Raw genomic sequence first — 18,194 nt, 5'->3', positions numbered from 1 at the left:
CAACTCATTATTTTTAGGGATGGCTGTAGTAGTTTGGTTAAAATGAGAACCAGCTTGAACTTCATGCTTTTCCCCAAAGTGAACTGATCCCAAACTTTTTTAGTTTTATAAAGGTTTGGCAAAGGGGCCACCTTGCTTTTCTTTCCCTGCTTCCCACTCTATCTCCTTGACCAACTAAGGAATCACCAACTGATTCCTAAGTTTCTTTCTCCTCCCATGTTGCAAGCAGCTGACTATGTTCCTCTTTTCCCCTCTGCAACTCTTTTTAGGCATTTCCATTCCTGCTCCAATTCATCTGGATTTCCTCAATAACACTTTCACAGGCATTTCTCATCCCCCACCTGTCCCACAACCCACTGCTGCCTCCCCCCCTCCGCCCCCCCCCCCCGCAACACGCTCCCAACATTCAGGGTGAAATGTGTCAAACATACAGATATATCTCTGCCATAGTCAGCTAGAGCAGCTCAAGCCACAAAGTTTGGACTGGATCTGGAGGGCTCCGGTTTTGTTTTAGGCACAAACTCTATTGTCCACACACCATATAGGGGATGCTTGTTGAATTCCTTTTTTTTTTTTTTTTGGTGATATAAAATTATGTTCCCACAATCTGGAAATAGAAAATGTGAATAGCAGTTGGAGGTCAGTGAAAATGAGGGTTTTAGTGGAGATTTCAAAACCCAGTGACTCTCAAAGTCAGTCCTTAGTGCTTTGTGAGGAAACAGCCCTTGAGATGTCAGTCACTAATGTTTGTTTATTCAGATGTTAAATGTGGCAGGATAATAACCTGCAATCAAAAGTAACATTTACAACCACAGACTCAGCAGACATAGAAAACAGAGCTCCACTCCCTTATCCTGGATTAGATATCTCTAAGGGAAATGTAGGAGGGAAGGGCTGATAGAGATTTCTGTTGTAATGTTGGGTTACTGGGATCTCCTTGCATCAAAGACTCAACAGTGAGCTAATAGGATTCATCAATCATATCTGCGTCTATTCACTGACTAAAGTGTCAGGGACTAACTTTTCAAAAGTAGACTCTAAGCTTGGTGCCAGTTTCTGTGTGCCTGTATTTAGATAATCTAAGGCATGTGGTCATGAGCACCTCTAAGAGTTGCTGAACTCCCACTGACTTCAGTTAGAATTAAATTCAGATCACAGATATCTAATTTTGGCTGCCCCCATTTTTGGATGCCCAACCTGAGAGGATTATTTTTGAATGTTTATATCCAAAACTCTCATATCTGGATGAACTGGATTCAGTATTAAACTGAGAGGGATTCTCTTGGGGCAGTCTCTTCTTTGGCTGTTTCAAAGTCCTTGTGAAGATTCTGGAGAGATGAATCCAAGATGTTTGTTTCCCATGGCATTCTGGAAAAAGCTTTTGCTGGTCTCTGCGTTCATGAACTTTTACTGTGAGCCTGCACAGCAGAATCAATGAAATTCTCTAGCTAATCGTATCTTTTTGCAGGTAGAAAGCTGCCTGGAGGAGGAGAATAATACAAAATTATTTTTCCTAGGATGCTTGGATCAGATGTTATTCCATTGCCACATATTTATGGAGCTAGAATTAAAGGAGTTGAAGTGTTCTGTCCTTTGGATCCCCCTCCTCCATATGAAGCTGTGGTGAGCCAGATCAGTCGTGAGCAGGTACAGTCCATGGGATTCTAGCAACCTTTCTTTACTACAGAGATAAGATTGAACTGAGAGCTAGAAGAACTGAACTTGTACATCTAGTACGGCAGGATAGTACCTTTGGGTTACACAATCCTGTATCACTGCAAACATCAGTAGATAAAGTCTACCGGACTCACTTTTGCAGATAGTGGGAAATCCAGCAGAGGCATTTTCCTCATTTGGATTCTTAAGCATTTGTGGGGGGCATTTTTTAAGAGCAAGTAAAACTGGATACAACTTTGAAATGGATCATTCCTAAACATGAATCCATTAGCCTTTCACATATTTCTCCTCATTGCTGTTAGCATGTTTGATAGTGACAGCAGCTGTTTTCATGTAAAGCAGGGTATGCTGCTCACAGCCCTCCTCCTCATCTTATAATGAAACAAAGTCCACCTCTTCTTGTAGCTCCTTTTTAGGTAAATATAACTCTGCAGCCATTCGGGGCGGTCTTCTGTAATGCAACCACCAGGCTAAGGAAAGGATTTGCCTTGTGGAGGAATGAATTAAACTGATCTTGGAGTGTTCAGCACTAGTAATTGAATGTGATTGTTCCTGACACTTGTACCACTACTCGTGCAAATAGTGATCAGCAAACAGACCTACTGGCCCTCTGCTTGTACATGCAGAGTACCGCAGAAACAGTGAAGTCATGGCTGGAGAGGAGCAGAAGTGGAGATGGGAGTTTGAGCTCTGCTGCGTGATCCCACTTCCTCCAGAGCCTTTGGAGGCCCTACCACAGGGTTGAAGCACCAGGGGGTTTCTGGGGGGTGGAGTGGGGAGGAGCTTCTCTGCACAACATTCCCTCTCGCTAATTAGGGGATACCAATGGTTGCCACTGCTTGAAACAGTAGTAACTCAGGTTCCACACCAGCAACCTTCCCGCTAAAAAATTGTATGCACAAGCATGGCAGTATACCAAGAGGGAAAGGGCCTAAAGGGCAGCATGGTGGGACAGCTCCTCAGTGGGAACAGGTAGTTTTTTCCCTGGAGATCCATGGGACTGGGAGTCCTCACCCCACAGCCTCACTGCTGGCCTAAATTCTTCCCACATGAAAATGTTTCAAGGAAGCTCTGCAAGGTATAATCTGATCCTAAAATAGCTGTATAATAATATTGTCTGAACTGGACAATGGATGTCATTTGTAAAAATGTATCAGTCTGGTTGTTGCAGAGAAATACGTACATACAGTATGTGGTTATTTTTATAAAGCATTGCTGTGCACTGTTAAGCTATAGTGATTTTACTGTGGTAGATGCTGATGTCTCTACATGGTAAATGTTTGTAAAGTGCAAAGGGAACTTTTCAAAGGAAAGAGATTAAAATTTTTTACCATTGCTAATTTTGTATGCCAGGGAGGTGCATTCCAAATTCCAGATATGGCAGAAGCTGTCGTTGGCCCACCAGAACCAAACGATACACAAGTCTCCCAAGGTAACTGAGGACGACCTTAGACTGGTAGAACCGTTTTAAGTAATCTAAACGATCTAGCCCAGAGTTTCACACCAAAACTAATTGAACACAGCCACAGCAATATCTTGCTATGTGCTTATTGCTTTGAGGATGGGCACAGATTTACAAGCCTACAGATATAGAATGGCACATAATAATTAATATTCTTTAAAATGCAGGCAAGTTACCTGTTATCCACACACTAGAGGGTGAGCCAGGATTAGCAATTGAATTAGAAAACAATGTGGTGGAAAAGCATTTTCCTTTTTTATAAATATCTAGCTTCGGTGTTCCCCTGTCTGTGCCATGGCATGGGTGGTGTCCGGATACTGCTGTGGTATGTATAGCCCATTGTGGCTCATTACAGTGCAGTGTCTCTAAACTGGGACTTCCTCTCTGGCTTGGCCTGCACTGGAAAAATGACCCATTGCTGACAATGAGCATTAGCAAGGGGTGCAGCTGCACTGGTGCTGAACATGGCTGGACCACCAGTGTAGGCCAGGACAAACTCTATTCAACACTGTTTTAGAAAACCGTGGTTGAGAGTTGTTCGAAGTAGGTTTTAACCTCGTTTTACTAAACCAACTCTGGATGTGGTTTCTCTTGGTCTAACTTGCAGTTAAACCACATTCAGTACCAGTTCATCTACACCCTTGCTGACATCCATTCAGCAGTGGGAAATTTTTCCAATGCAGCTCAGCTTTATGGTGTCAACCTCTACGTTGCTTTGTCTCTTTAACCCACCATTATAATGCAGATTATATTTTGTGCAGAAGATGGTTGCACATTCAAGCAGTCTGTGGGCCCATCTACATTAGTCACAATAATACCAAGGAACCCATTTGAAACACAGATCCATTGTGTTGCATAGAGGAGACCTGTGTTAAAGCATTGGACGTGAGAATGACTGATGGCAAGTTTAAAAAATATTTCATTAAAAAAAAAAAGTCCAAAACATCTACCACGTATTATGGGGAGCAGACACATAACATCCCGACAAGAGTTGCTGAGATACCATGGTGCTGAAGCAGTATAAAACTTAGACCAATAGGTGCTACCCACCCATCTGTCATTAAGAGGTTAAATCAGATGAAAAAGTACTGCCAACTAGCTGCTTTTTGTTTCATTCAGAGATTTATATTTTTAGTGTTCCTCCTGTCATAAACAGGTACTGAAGGGAATAATAAGACCATAATTGACTATAAGATCAGTCTAAACTGTAGTTTTGTCTCCTTGTTTAAATATTCACACCGTAGTGGTCTTAAAAGTCACTGGTAGGATGAATGGGAAGCAAAGCAAAAGGAATCTTTATTATTTTTAAGAAGTGTGACTGAGGAAAAAGTAGGATATTGTTTGGAGGGGGGGAATCTAGGTCAAAGTTGAAGCCACACCCAAATTGCAAATATGAAAGTTAACTGTTTATGTGTTGGGGGGTGGGGGCGCGAGGAAATAAACCAAGCATTAATAGCTCCTTAGTTGGAATCATGAATACTGTAATAAAAGTTCATTGTGAGCAAGTGGTGACCAAAAAAAAAAAAAAAGGTTGATTCCCTTAAATCTGTACTTCTGTGTGATTATTTTTCTCAGATTTCCTCATCATCACAGAATCAGAGGACTGGAAGGGACCTCAAGAGGTCTTCTAGTCCAGTCCCCTGCACTCAAGGCAGGACTAAGTATTATCTAGACATAAATGTACCAGTCAGTCTGGAACCCCTGAAAACGAGCACTTAAGCTCTTCTAAGACATGCTGTGTAGCAGTGAGATGAACAGAGAGAAATACAAAAGACTGGTAGTGAATGTATGAGGCTAAATCCTGAGGTACTTACATAGGCAAACTACTGTTGCTTCCCAATGGCATGTTGCCTGAGTACAAACTGAGTGAGGATCTTGGTACTTCATTGCATTATGAGCAACCAAGCTCTGAGAACAGAGCACAAGAAGGCTATAGTATAGGTAAGGCCAAGATTATGTCAGTCACAGACATTGTGGAATCCGTGACGTTCAGCGACTTTGTGACTCTGGGGGGCCCCACAGCTGACCAGCCTCTGCCAGCAGTGGGGGACCCTGCAGCAGCCCAGCATCTGCGAGTGGCAGGACCCTTCACAACTGACCGGCTGCTGTCGACCCCTGAGCTGCCCAGCCGCCACTGCTGGCCGGGGTCCCCCCTGCAGCGGCTCAGCCGTCGCAGCAGCCAGCCAGCCCCCTGCAGCCACCCCCTGCAGCTCCCAGCCAGTGGCAGCAGAGGGACCCCAGAACTGCTCAGTAGCCGTGGTGCCCCCCCCCACCTTCGCAGCTCCCCAGCTGCCGCTGCCACTGGCAGGGGGTCCCTCTGCAGCTGCTCAGCAGCCGTGAGCAGCTGACGGCGGCAACGGAAGGGATCCCAGAGCTTCTCAGTGGCCGTGGCCTTCCCCCACCCCGCATGTCCCCAGCCCCCGCAGCTGGCAGGGCTCCCCCACCCCGCAGATGCAAGCAGCTCTTCCCCCTCCCTCCCAATGCAGCTCCCAGCTGCCAGCAGCTGCAGCAGGGGGACCCTGGAGCTGCTCAGTGGCCAGGGCTGGGGGGGCCCCCTGCAGCTCCCCTGCCACTGCGGTGGTGGGGGACTCCCCTCCCTCTGGCAGCTCCCAGCCCTGCAGGGTGGTAGAGGACCCCTCCCAGCCACTGGGCAATGGGGTCCCTGCCACTCCCAGATGCTGCAGGGGCGGGGACAGGATGCTGGACCCTCCTCCCTCACCATTTTGTCAAGGATATTTTTATTAAAAGTCAGGGACAGGTCACAGCTTCCGTGATTTTATTTTGGTTTGTTTTTTGTTTATTGCCCATGACCCAGCCATGACTTTTACTAAAAATACTCATGACAAAATCATAGCCTTAAGTATAGGCAATTGGTATACATAACATGAAAGATCATTCTGTGTGTTGCCTGCAATGTCTCCAGAAAAGAAGCTGTAATCAATTTCTTGATAATATTTCAAATCCACTTTGTAAGACCCACTACATCTGTAGTCACATGGACATGTTCTAATATGCACGGTTCTGTGATTAATAAAGAGTCTCAGCCATTTAAACCTCAGAATGTCTTTAAGTTCTTATACTACAGGAAACTGAGCCACAGATCAAAGGTATTTAGGCACATAACTCCCATAACTCTGCATAAATACCAGGATCTGTGCCTGCCTGTCTTGGTAAAGAAAGGTGTCAATTCCACTGGCAGGAGCCTGTGCTTTTAGGGTAAAGTTTCTTCTCTTTATTGTTGTGCAGACGGAGGAAGATGTAATATAATGAGGTTTGCTAGTTTCACGAAAGAATCTGAGTGGAATGATTTTGTGTGATCTCTCAGTTGTCGGAGGAGAACAAATAGACATAATGCTGCATTTACACCTGGCTTACTGTAGCAGCTTCCAGAATAAACCCAGCAGTCAGAAAAGTGGGTGGTACTGGCAGGGAAGAGGGCCTGGTAAAGGCAGTTGGGGCATGTGCTAATTCAGTGCATTCCTTTGGTGGTAGTCACCAGCAAGATTGATTTCTCCCTTCCCCTTTCAGCTATGGAGTCCCTGGTGGAAATAGTTACCCACCCCTAGCAGAGCCTCTGAGGGAGGCAGCAGTGAAGCATCACCAGATGGTGCAGCAGAGATCTGTAGGCCAGCTAGTGAGTATTTGGCCCATAGGGCCTGAGACTCCTCCTCCTGAAATAAATGGGAGTTTTCCAATTGATAGCAGCGAGAGCAGGCTCAAGCCCTTTACTGACAGCTGATGACATGTGGCAGTTACCCTTCATCACCATATAATCCTAGAAGCAAGTATACTTCTGCTGTCATCCCCACTTCTAGCTCCTGTAATCTTTTACCTTGGGAATTTAAAAGGTTGAAACTAAGATTACAGATAACTAGAGATCAGAGAGTCACTAGACCAAATTAATCTCTGCTTTTATTTAAAACACATTTCACTGCAGTACTGCTCTTGTAAATTGCAGGATCATTAGTGTACTGTAATACGCAAAGGTTATTGTAACTCCACTGGCTTCAGTTCAGTTACACCGGGGAGGGGCTTGGCTCTTTGATCCTACACCATTTCCTGATTCTTTTTCTGTTATAGTTTGTTATTGTGTTGGCTCTTGCTTTTGAGCTGTCCCCCACTCCAACTTTCCAGGTTGATAACTGCTTTTATGTGCTTCACCTCATCGCTTCCTCTTGTTATCTGGATTTCCTAGGCTGCGATCAAGTACCAGACCAGATGCTCCAGTCAACAAATAAAAACAAACCCCTGGGATATGCGTTTTCAGTGATTTCAATCTCTGTGGCTTTTCTATTAGCAAGACAAAGTGATGAACCACCGTTTCTCAGGTTCTAAAAAAGAGATTTACTCTCTTCCCCCACACAGACAAGAATATGTTGTTTCCTTGCAAGGTACCAATTGCTGACAGAGATGGTTACAAAATGAACATCCAGGAAAAATATCCAGCTGCATCCTCTTTCAAATTGTCTGCAACATAATAAATTGCACCACTTGCTGTCACCATCATATGGTCTGTATTATAGTGGCATCTGAGTCCATGGAGCAGGGGGCCTGATGTTTGATTAGAAGGAAAGAAAATGAATGAACAGAAATATTTTCCTGGGCTCTCTGTATCTTAACTAAGGAGAATATGAAACTGGATCTTAAAATATAGCAAACTGGTGTGCAAATGGCTGGCTTATAAATACAAATCTGTAAACATAAGTATTAGGTTCTCTGGTTTCCCACAATACCACATCAAGTGCCATCATACTCAGGTATAGCCACCGAAATACAGGACTTCAGCTAAGTATTTTATTTCTCTCTCTAAGAAGGTGTGAATCTTGGTATGTTCCAGGGGTGCTGAACAGTTTGTTCTGGTCTAAACTTTCAGTTAAACAATTTGGCAGCAGTTCAGCTGTGCCCATTGGTGAGTTTGACTGGTTGTAAGAAGTGGGTCTTTTTTTGACAAGGCCTGTGAGGAAGATTTTTTAGAGATGTACAGGCTTCGGAATTTTTTTTTCTTTCAAGCCTTGCAACTTCCATTGAGCTCAATGGCAATCACGAATGTGACCCTTAAGTGCAAGTTTAATCTGTTATTGGCTGGAGGATATTGCATAATTGGTTTATTCTGCGTTGTTTTCCTTCATCTTTACCTGCAGTCGGTGGGGATAGTCCTGACTCTTCCAGTAGAGAGAGCCTTTCAACTTCAAATCTGAGCTCAGTGCCTGCAGAACAAAAGCCTGCATGCAAGAGAGCCTTCAACCCTCTGAGGAAGAGATCAAAAAGTGATCCTGTGCTACACGGCTTGCCACCTAGAGGTGATCAATTTTCTATATCAACACTATCATACATTGCACTCGATTTCTTAAGTCTGTGTTTGTCAGACGATGCCAGTGCCTTGAATTTGATATAGCAATCTGGCAGATGTTGACTGTATCATATAGAGGCTTTGGGGAGACCCCAAGAAAACAAGTGTCTGAGTTAAGAGCAAACATGTACACACCCTTCCAAAGACATGTATTAGCACTTTTAGCTTCTACATCTGGTTGGTTGGGTTGGTTTTTTTTTTTTTTTTGGTAGTTGTAGCTACTAGTAAAAAAGGAGAAAAAATACTGGGTGGTTTTCCCCTTTCAGTGTATTTATTTTTCACTTAAGTGATATTTGCATCTAATGAGCATGTTCTGTCCTGCGCACTTTGTTTCACAGGGATGTCAGCACTTTCTGAGCCACCATCTCCTGCCCACTTACTCTTCCCCACTTTGTAATCTCAGAACCCTTTCATTAACAGCATCTACATTCTCACTGGTCCAAGACCCACGTCTAGATTTCCGCTTAGGAGCAGTAGGCACATGCCTAGGGGCGCCGGCGCTCTAGGGGTTCCTAAATGTTACAAATGGGTTAAAAGTTTCATTTTTTAAGGAAAATATGAAGGTCAGCTGTAGGCGGGGGGGGGAGGCGCTGAAGATGCTGTGCCTAGGGGTGTGTAAGGTGTAAATCCAGCCCTGTCCAAACCTAAGGAGACATGTTTCCATGCGGACATCTGCTACAGGACTGGGTGCTCTGGGATATGCTGGCTACAGCTCATTCCCCTCTGCAGTTCTAAAAATCCCCACCAGGGCCGATGCAAGGATATTTTGCACCCTAGGCAAAACTTCTACCTTGCGCCCCCCCTCCCCCTCCCCTCGACAACCTCCCAAAACTAGTAAACTTAAACAGCGTGTCAGAACGGGTAACAGCTGTTGCCATGTTTCTTTTTTACCTTTAAGGTGTTTCAATTGCCTCTGATGGTGTCCCATTCAAAGTCTTACTGTTGTGTAAAGCTAAACAATTGAGCCTTCTATTGCATCACCAGCCAGGTTAGGCAGGGTGACAAATCCCCCTTGCTCCAAATGGCCATTACCCCCTGGTGACTAATTTCTACTCCAAGTCTATAAAGCAGACTTTTAAGGTAAATACATTATTCCTTCAATATTACCTATGCACACATTTCACAAAGATTCTCACTCTTGACAAGTTACCAGCCTTGTGTAGATGCCTTCCAAGTTCCTCTTTGTGGGTAAGTGTCCTGTAAGACACGTGTGGGGTGCCGTGAGTTTGTCAGGCCTGTGGTGACAGCTGTTTGTGAAGATCAGGGGGCCCTTTGCCAAGGGGTGCTGGTGTCACAGTGAGCTTGGGGTGGCTGACCATGTGGGGCAGGGCACAGAGGCTGGTGGGGCAAGTAACACCCACTGGGCTGGGGGGCAGGCGCAGAGGCAGGTACCTGTCAGTCTCCAGCGCTCGGGCCACACCAGGGCCAGCAGCCTCTGCACCTCGGAGTCTCCCCCGCTTGCCCGGGGGCCACTCCTCCTCTCAGGCTCCCCGGCCGCTGCTGCCACGGCCACCTGGGAGGAGGCGGGCGGGGGGCGCCGCCGCGAAGGAGACACAAGGGGCCGGGCACAGTAGCAGCGCAGCCTCTCCTGCCCCATGGTGGGCTACACTCCCCGCCTGCCCCTGCTGCTGCGGAGGCTGCTGCCGCCCTGGGCTCAGGCGGCCCGGCTCCCCCCGAGCGGCACCCAGTTCCTGCTGCTTTCGGCCAGCAGGTGCAGGGCCCCAGCCAAGCCCGGCCCCTTGTGTCTCCTCTGCGGCGGCACTTAGTTCGCCTAGTGGTTACACCGGCCCTGATCCCCACTAACTACAGCCTCCCAACTTTCAGTCGGGGTTGCTGGAATTCTACCAGGAGCTGCTGATGCATATTAAATTCTCAGAAAATAAATGATGTGTGGGTTTTAATAATGGCTGCTTGCTTAGGATAATAAAATAAGTGCAATTTCTGTCTGTCTTTAGCAGTGAAGGAACCTGTCACTGTGTCGTACTTACCAGTCTATATAGCATTCAGCATATTCTCATCTGATCATCTCCCCCCCCCCCCCCCCCCGACCCCCAGGTTCATGTTCTTCTCCTGCATGCATTTTTTCCATTCCGTCTTTTTTCCTCCTCCCCTTCTTTCACAGTGCTCCTGAAGCAATGGTTAAATGGCATGAAACACTCATCTATTACTGGCAGATTAGATATGGTGGAAGCAGGGGATGCTCTGTGCTGCACATAAAAGCCGCTTTTAAGCACTTAAAAACATGCCATCAAGAACCCAGTTTGTAATTGTTTCTATACAATGTGGCCTTGAACCACCTGAAAGTGAAATACTTAGCTGCTGCAGAGATGGAAGTCAGCTACCAAACTAACTAGGGAAGTCACTTCCGTGTAGTTTGAGCTCCCTTGATGAGAGGTACCGGAGTTCCTCCTGGAATTATTATTATCCCTGGCATAATGCTTGCATTACAGAGTTACCTTATTAACCTGTGGGTGCTTTTCTCATAACCAAAACACAGTAGTAGCAATTTTTATTTACACAATATGCCTCAGAATAGATTTTTTTAATCAGAATACAGTGGGAGTGGGGGAAAAATCAGTGGTACTTATGTTAGAAAGGGGAACTACTATTCACAAATTATGAAAATCACTGTAGTTTAGAAGGGATCATACAGGCCCTGAACAGTACTTAGACCCCATGAAGGACCTTTGGTGTAGAGCAGTGGTTCTTAAACTTTTGTACTGGTGACCCCTTTCACATAGCAAGCTTCTGAGTGCGACACCCCCCTTCTAAATTAAAAACACTTTTTTATATACTTAACACCATTATAAATGCTGGAGGCAAAGCGGGGTTTGGGGTGGAGGCTGACAGCTTGCAACCCCACCCCCACCCCCCTGTAATAACCTCACAACCCCGTGAGGGTTCCCGACCCCCCGTTTGAGAACCCCCGGTGTAGAGGTTCTCTCTAATGTGCACTCTCTACTGGCGTAAATTTGACACAAAGCACCAATATTTATCTGGGGTGGAGGGGGGAATTGATGCTTATTACCACTGGTGCTAGCATGGCAATAATTAAATTGCACTGGTTACCACAATGTCACATTTATTTGTGCAGCGTATCAGTGTTGAATTACTGTCAGTGCTGACATCTCATTTTGACATTGTTTTTTCAACTGCTCAGATAAAGTAAATGGGCTTTGATTATTTTGTTTTTGTTTTTGCCTTCAGGTCCGGTACTAAGCTGTGAAGCTGCAACTCAGACTGAATTAAAACCAAAACTGGCCACTGTCATTTTGAGAAAGGGTTTGAGAGTAAGAGCTTTGAGAGCAAGGCCCCGGTCTTTGGTAGACTACAAGTCATACATAGACACTAAGCTGCTTGTGGCAAGGTTCCTAGAGCAGTCCTCCTGCAGTATGACCCCTGACATACACGAACTGGTGGAAAACATCAAATCTGTTTTAAAGTCGGACGAAGAACACATGGAGGAAGCCATCACCAGCGCCAGCTTCCTGGAGCAGGTAGCTTATTATTATTGTTGCGATGAACTGGAGACCTAAATATTTCCTCACTTTGTTAATTGGCTTCTCTAGCATACAAACAAACCACTGGTACAGTTTACAGCTGCACTCTGGATAGCAGCAAGAGTCAGCGTTTGACCTCTAGCAGGGTTTGCTGGTATGTCAGGTTGGTTCTGGGAAAGAATGAGAAGCCAAGCAGTGATGTATCTGAAATACATTTGCAAAACACAGAGCTAACCAAGATTCAGGGAAGGGGAAGTGGAACAAGAAAACATTTTTCAAAATAGTGTGAACACCATGCATACATAAAATTAAGAGGCAGATGAATATTAGCCTCCTCCCCACCTGCAAAAACAGGGCAAAATCCCTTGTGGCAGAAACATGGACTACAAAGTGACATGAGAATATTATACTTCACACAGAAGAAAGGTTGTAGAAGATTATAAAACAGAGTAAATTGAAATTATAATTTATTACCCCATCGCAAAAAACAAACAAAAAAAAACCCAGTGTGGTATGTGTCCAGAGCTAATTAAATTTAGTGAAGATATAAAAATGTTAATTACTGCCACCATCTAAGAATATAACTAAAATATCTGTTACCTTCAGGTTTTACAAGTTACTGTAAAATAGCTAAGCCTCTTGGTTTCTCTATAATCAGTTGTTTCTAGTGCGAGCTTTCTGCTACACCTTCTTAAAACTCCAGTGCTATTTTTAAAGCCAATGGGCTAATTCAGTCTTGATCACATTGACTTTATTTGTATTTTACAACTCAGCTGCAAATCCCATTATGCAAAAATAAGTCTGCATTCTAAAAAGAGGCCCAGACTCATCCTTATTTCCCCAAGTCCTCAACCAGGGCTGGAACTGTCAGCAGCTTTCCAAAATTATTAGTATTTATCTGTATTACCATAGCCCCTAGAAGTCTGAGTCATGGCCCAGGACCCCACTGTGCTAGGTGCCGTACAAACGCAGAACAAAAAGACAGTCCCTGCCCCGAAGAGCTTACAATCTAAGTGTAAGGCAAGAGCCAACAGGTGGATACCAACAGATAGGGGAGTACAAGGAAACAATGAGCCAATATTGGGCAGTATGGTAAGCAGTGCGTTCTGCACACCAACAACTTTACCACTGTCAAGCTTTTTTTATAACTATCACAGAAAAGGAGAGTTTTAAGGAGGGTTTGGACTCTACTGCTCAGCCTCTATCAGAGGACCAAAACAGCCTCCTAGAGAGGGAGACTTGTAAGCAAACCCCCTTACTTTCCAAAGCAGTCACTGCTCTGCTGTCCCAGTTTTAGATAATATAGGGTAGTAGTCTGCTCCTCTGGTGAACTCCCCAAGGTGGTTTGGCCTGGTTCCGCCCTACCAGTTACAGCCCTTACAGGGCAGGTATATGTGGCACTCCTTTCTGAGTTCCAAGGCTGCCAGGAAACAGCAAAGACTGTTGCTGAGCGTATAGTTCAGACTCACTGATCCACCGCATAGAAGGCTAACTCCCCCCAGTCACTGAGAGAAGAGGGATGCTGCAGGTCTGTGAAACAGAGCCTGTGAGAAACATAATAGGGTAGCTATCAAATCATCGTCCTCCTCCTCCCCTCCCCCCTGAAACTGTGCACATGAATCTGTACTAGTCCAATATCAACAATCAGCACACTTTAGTTTCAAAAGACATGCTGACAAGGCACAATGGAGTCATAACAAAATGTCTAGGGCCAAGAAAGGCATAAAACAATCTCCTGACTCCCTGGCTTCTGCCTCAAGACTATCTTTCTTTTCCTCTATCCTTTATTCTCAGGGAAGAAGCTGTGTGTTGTAACTTCTAGCAATCAGGTAGAGGATTACTCAAGAAATACATGATATAAAAACCCTACCAGAAGCGACCTCTCTCTGTTATTTATCCAGGGAATCTTGAACCAAATACAAAGTAACCTAGAGGAAAAGCAGACAGTGTGGAACACATCCTTATAGTAACAGGAAGAGCACCCAGAAATTTTTCTTATAATTTGATATAATCCACATATAGGCCAGACACTCTCATGAAATGTCTTGGGTACCCTGGAGACACAGAATGTTCAGGCGGGTGGATCTACCGCACAAGTGATTCTTTATTAAAATGGTGGAAAAGTCAATGGTTATAAGAAAAGGAGTACTTGTGGCACCTTAGAGACTAACCAACTATGGTTATAGTTCACACAGGGTTTATGCAACTCTTTGGTTTGCCTGGATTCTTGCCCCCAGCATTTCGCTTTGTGTTTTAGGATCAAAGGAACTGTGTGAGATTTCCCTAGCTTCATGTTGAAGCTGATACATGGCTGATGGTTTCACCGAGAGCCATAACCTTGCCCAAGTTCAAGGAAAGGTTTGAGAAACTCTGCAGAAGTAACCAAAATTGTGAAACTAGGCAGTTTTCTTTACAAAGGTTTCTTGCAGCTTTGGTCTTTACATAAAAATGGGTCTTTCAGATCAGAGCAGCCTTCTCAGAGCTGGTCTGAAGGATAGCTGGTATAGAGTGATAGCTTTTGTAAGAAGGGAAGGCTAGAAATAGTGAAAAATGGGAAATAATCACTCTTGGACCATTACTGAACATTATCTTGCACTTTGGGTGAGCTAATATCAGAAGGACACCTATGTTTAGAAAAAATTTTGGGGGGGAGACCAGGAGTGAAAATGCACTAATCCTGCACACATGCTGTGGGAAGTGGGGAGGAAGATGTTCCCACCCCAGATGGCCCACGCCCCATCAGTGATTGGGCCTATGTACGCCTTTCAATGTTGTACCTGCCATATCATGATATACATTAATGAACTGTCAGCAAGTCTGGCATAGAATCAGAACTGGAATGGACCTTGAGAGGTCATCTAGTCCAGTCCCCTGCACTCAAGGCAGGAACAAGTATTATCTAGACCAGGGGTCGGCAACCTGCGGCACGTGTGCCGATTTTTACTGGCACACTGCTGCCAGCCGGGGTCCCGGCCGCCGCCCCGGCTCAGCCTGCTACCGGCCTGGGTGAACGGAACCCCAGGCCAACAGTGGGCTGAGCAGTGCCAGCTGCCGGGACCCCGGCTGGCAGGAGCCGGCGGACGGAGCCCACTGCCAGTCTGGGGTTCTGTCTGCCAGTGCAGTGTATTAAATTTCTCCCCGTAGGAACGTGCTACTTGCGGAGCACCAGGACTGGCAGTCGTAAGTAGTATACCGTACGTAGCACATTCCTGTGGGGAGCAATTTAATACACTACACCCAGCCCCGCTCAGCCCACTGGTGGTCTAGAATTCTCAAAATATGTTCTCTCACCCCTTATCAAAAATTACACTACAATTAGCTTAAAAACTTAAACTTAAAAACTTTGTGTATTACAGTAATCGTTAAAAAGTGTATAATGTTAATAAATACATAGGTTTGATGAAACAAAGTAGTTGTACTTATGTGCCTGTGCTTAATTTGTGTTTTCGATGATTTACCTTCTGAAAAAATCTTGCATGTCTCGCACCCCCCAGAAAGGGCATCTCGCACCCCCAGGGGATGCGTGCACCCCAGGTTAAGAACCACTACACTAAACTGATAAGATCTGCATTTTAATTTAATTTTAAATGAAGCTTCTTAAACATTTTTAAAACCTTGTTTACTTTATATACATATATATAGTTTATATACATATATATAGTTTAGTTACATAATATAGACTCATAGAGAGAGACCTTCTAAAAACATTAAAACGTATTACTGGCATGCAAAACCTTAAATTAGAGTGAATAAATGAAGAATCGGCACACCACTTCTGAAAGGTTGCCGACCCCGATCTACACTATCCCTAACAGGTGTTTGTCCAGCCTGGTCTTAAATATCCCCAATGATGGAGATTCCACAACCTCCCGAGGCAATTTATTCCAGTGCTTAACCACTCGGACAGTTAGGAAGTTTTTCATAATGTCCAACCTAAACTGCTCTTGCTTCAAATTAAGCCCATTGCTTTTTGTCCTATCCTCAGAGGTTAAGAAGAACAATTTTCCTCCGTCCTCCTTGTAACAACCTTTTACGTACTTGAAAAGTACATGTGGTTATCCGAGAAATATTAGTGAAAGCTGCAGCTTCCTACCCCCAGGAAGTTGGGCCAGGGGTGACTTCAGTAGAATATATTTTAAAAAGCAACAACTGAGAAGCCAAAAGAAATGAAGTTTAACTTTTTTCCATTTCTTTGAAGGTTATGACTCCAGCTCAGCCATCGACATCAAGGACACATAAACTCCCGTTTAGAAGACACCCAGGGCTGCTGCACCTGGAGAGCTGTGGAGATCTGAGTACTTTCACTACATCAGAAAACCAGGTAGCAGAGAGGAGAACCCAGAGACTAGAGCACGAACGGCCCCATAGTCTCATTGGAGTTGTACGGGAAACTGTGCTCTGATTTGGTCTTGTTGCTTATCTGAGTTCCTGGGTGCGACAAACCAACAGGGCTGGAAAATCATCTCTGACAAGCAGGTTGATGAGACTATCACGAATAAATTTTTTCATGCTTTTGGAACCCCCCCCCCCGGAGACTCTTTGACAAAGTTAATTCTATAAAACTTTTCTCTTTGTTGTTCTGGTTCCCAGCTGGCTTTAAAACAAGGATATCCAGGTGCAATTAGTATATTCCCGGATCATTGTTTTGGTGCACTGTTGTAGTTTTTCAGTTCTTGGAATTGATTCATTCTTGTTACTAAATCACATGTTATACAGTGGATAAAGTTGAATGACTATACCTTGACTTTCAAGGTAGGCATGGTTATGCATAAATTCATTCATTTTTGTCTTATTGGGGCATATGGGCCAAATTCTAATCTCATGTCTGTATAAAACCATTGAAATCAATGGAACAGCTCCTCAATTGAGTTCAGCTGAGCTATGCCAATGTATACGTGCAGTGATACGGCCCTATGGATTTACTCCATACTACAGCTGTGCAAATACTGCAGAACAGTATATACTTTCACAAGTAGCTTTGGTGAAAGTGTTTTGTGCTGCCATCTTGAAAACTCTTTGTGGGCTTGGGTATCAGTCATTTAGTCAGGGAACTGAAATACTATCCTGGGCTTTTGGTGACCTCAGTCACACAACACAAATAGTGAATTAGGAACAGCAAATACTCAAAGCACAGTGAACAGTTCATGAGCAATCCACGAGCTGAAATACACTGGCATCAAATATTTGTCATTCTGAATAATGTACAAATTCATGAGTCGGTCTGTTGTTTGCAGATGAGTGGAAAAGGCACTAAATTTGTAAAATTGCTGACTACTAATAGTTTGGCAAATTCTATTGCATTTATGCTGGTAACTGAGAACAGAATTTAGCCCCATTTCTCTATTGTAGAAGGATACAGATCATGATCCAAAGCCCTCTACAGCCACGGGGAGTCTTTTTCCATTGGCTTTAATGGGCTTTGGGTCAGGCTCATTGTTTGTAGCATTAAGGCTATTTATAGCAGCTTCCTGTATTGCAGCAAGATACAAGTTGTCCTTTAAGTCAGATGAAATATTCCTGCTGTTAAAGCTTTACTTAGGGTAACTATTAAATCACTTTCCTTGGGAAAAACTAAAAGCTGTACACTGTAAGTTCTAATTAAGCTTGATTAGAAGAAAGAGTTGAATCAGTTTATTCTTGCTTGAAGGAAGAGAAATAAAGTGTTTAATTTGTATATCTGGAATCCAATGTTTTTTGTTTTGTTTACACAGCTTGTTCATGCTAATGTTGATCACTAGCTAGAACATTCTGCTTGGGGAAAGCAGCTGATGCACTTAGGCAGATCCCTGCATCCATCTGAAGCTCAGAGCAGGAGCAGCATCTACCTTTTTAATAATAATTATCAAGCAGTAAAACTGTGTCCTTGATTTTGCTGTGGGAAGATATAGTCGTCAATGGAACAAATTATCCCCACCACACCCCAACAGCTGTAGAACCAATCAATTATGAGCACCTTGGAAGCAATTGTCTAGTGTCAAAGTCATAATTGTTAGGTCATTAATCACTTAACTTTGCCCCAAGCAGTTCACTTGTAAATGATTAGCATCACTCATCGTGTTTCATAGAGATGTGTATGTACTGGAGCACCTGGGCTTCAAGGGAAATTTCTGATTACCATAAGAGTGCCTTCCAGGAGTAAGACCTTTGAACCATTTTGAATGGAATATTTTTTTAATAGGCTCGGTTAGCTTCAGTACTGCAAGGT

General features: G+C 44.2%; 1 protein-coding gene across 2 annotated transcripts in view; it reads left to right on the top strand.

The window, feature by feature from the left end:
• Positions 1 to 17,663, top strand: part of ENTREP1 (endosomal transmembrane epsin interactor 1) — a 43,036-nt gene extending 25,373 nt beyond the window's left edge. For both annotated transcript variants that reach the window (XM_074953279.1, XM_074953280.1), the window contains 5 exons: positions 1,518 to 1,647; positions 3,031 to 3,109; positions 8,281 to 8,439; positions 11,697 to 11,986; positions 16,188 to 17,663. In XM_074953279.1, the coding sequence (XP_074809380.1) occupies positions 1,518 to 1,647; positions 3,031 to 3,109; positions 8,281 to 8,439; positions 11,697 to 11,986; positions 16,188 to 16,391 (862 nt within the window). In that variant the 3' untranslated portion in view covers positions 16,392 to 17,663. The remainder of the gene's footprint in view (positions 1 to 1,517; positions 1,648 to 3,030; positions 3,110 to 8,280; positions 8,440 to 11,696; positions 11,987 to 16,187) is intronic.
• Positions 17,664 to 18,194: the final 531 nt, after the last annotated feature.

The sequence above is a fragment of the Natator depressus genome, chromosome 5 (genome assembly GCF_965152275.1).
Source record: "Natator depressus isolate rNatDep1 chromosome 5, rNatDep2.hap1, whole genome shotgun sequence".
Lineage (NCBI taxonomy): Eukaryota > Metazoa > Chordata > Testudines > Cheloniidae > Natator > Natator depressus.
The sequence above is the reverse complement of the archived record's forward strand: the minus strand, read 5'-3'. Positions and strand labels throughout refer to the sequence as shown.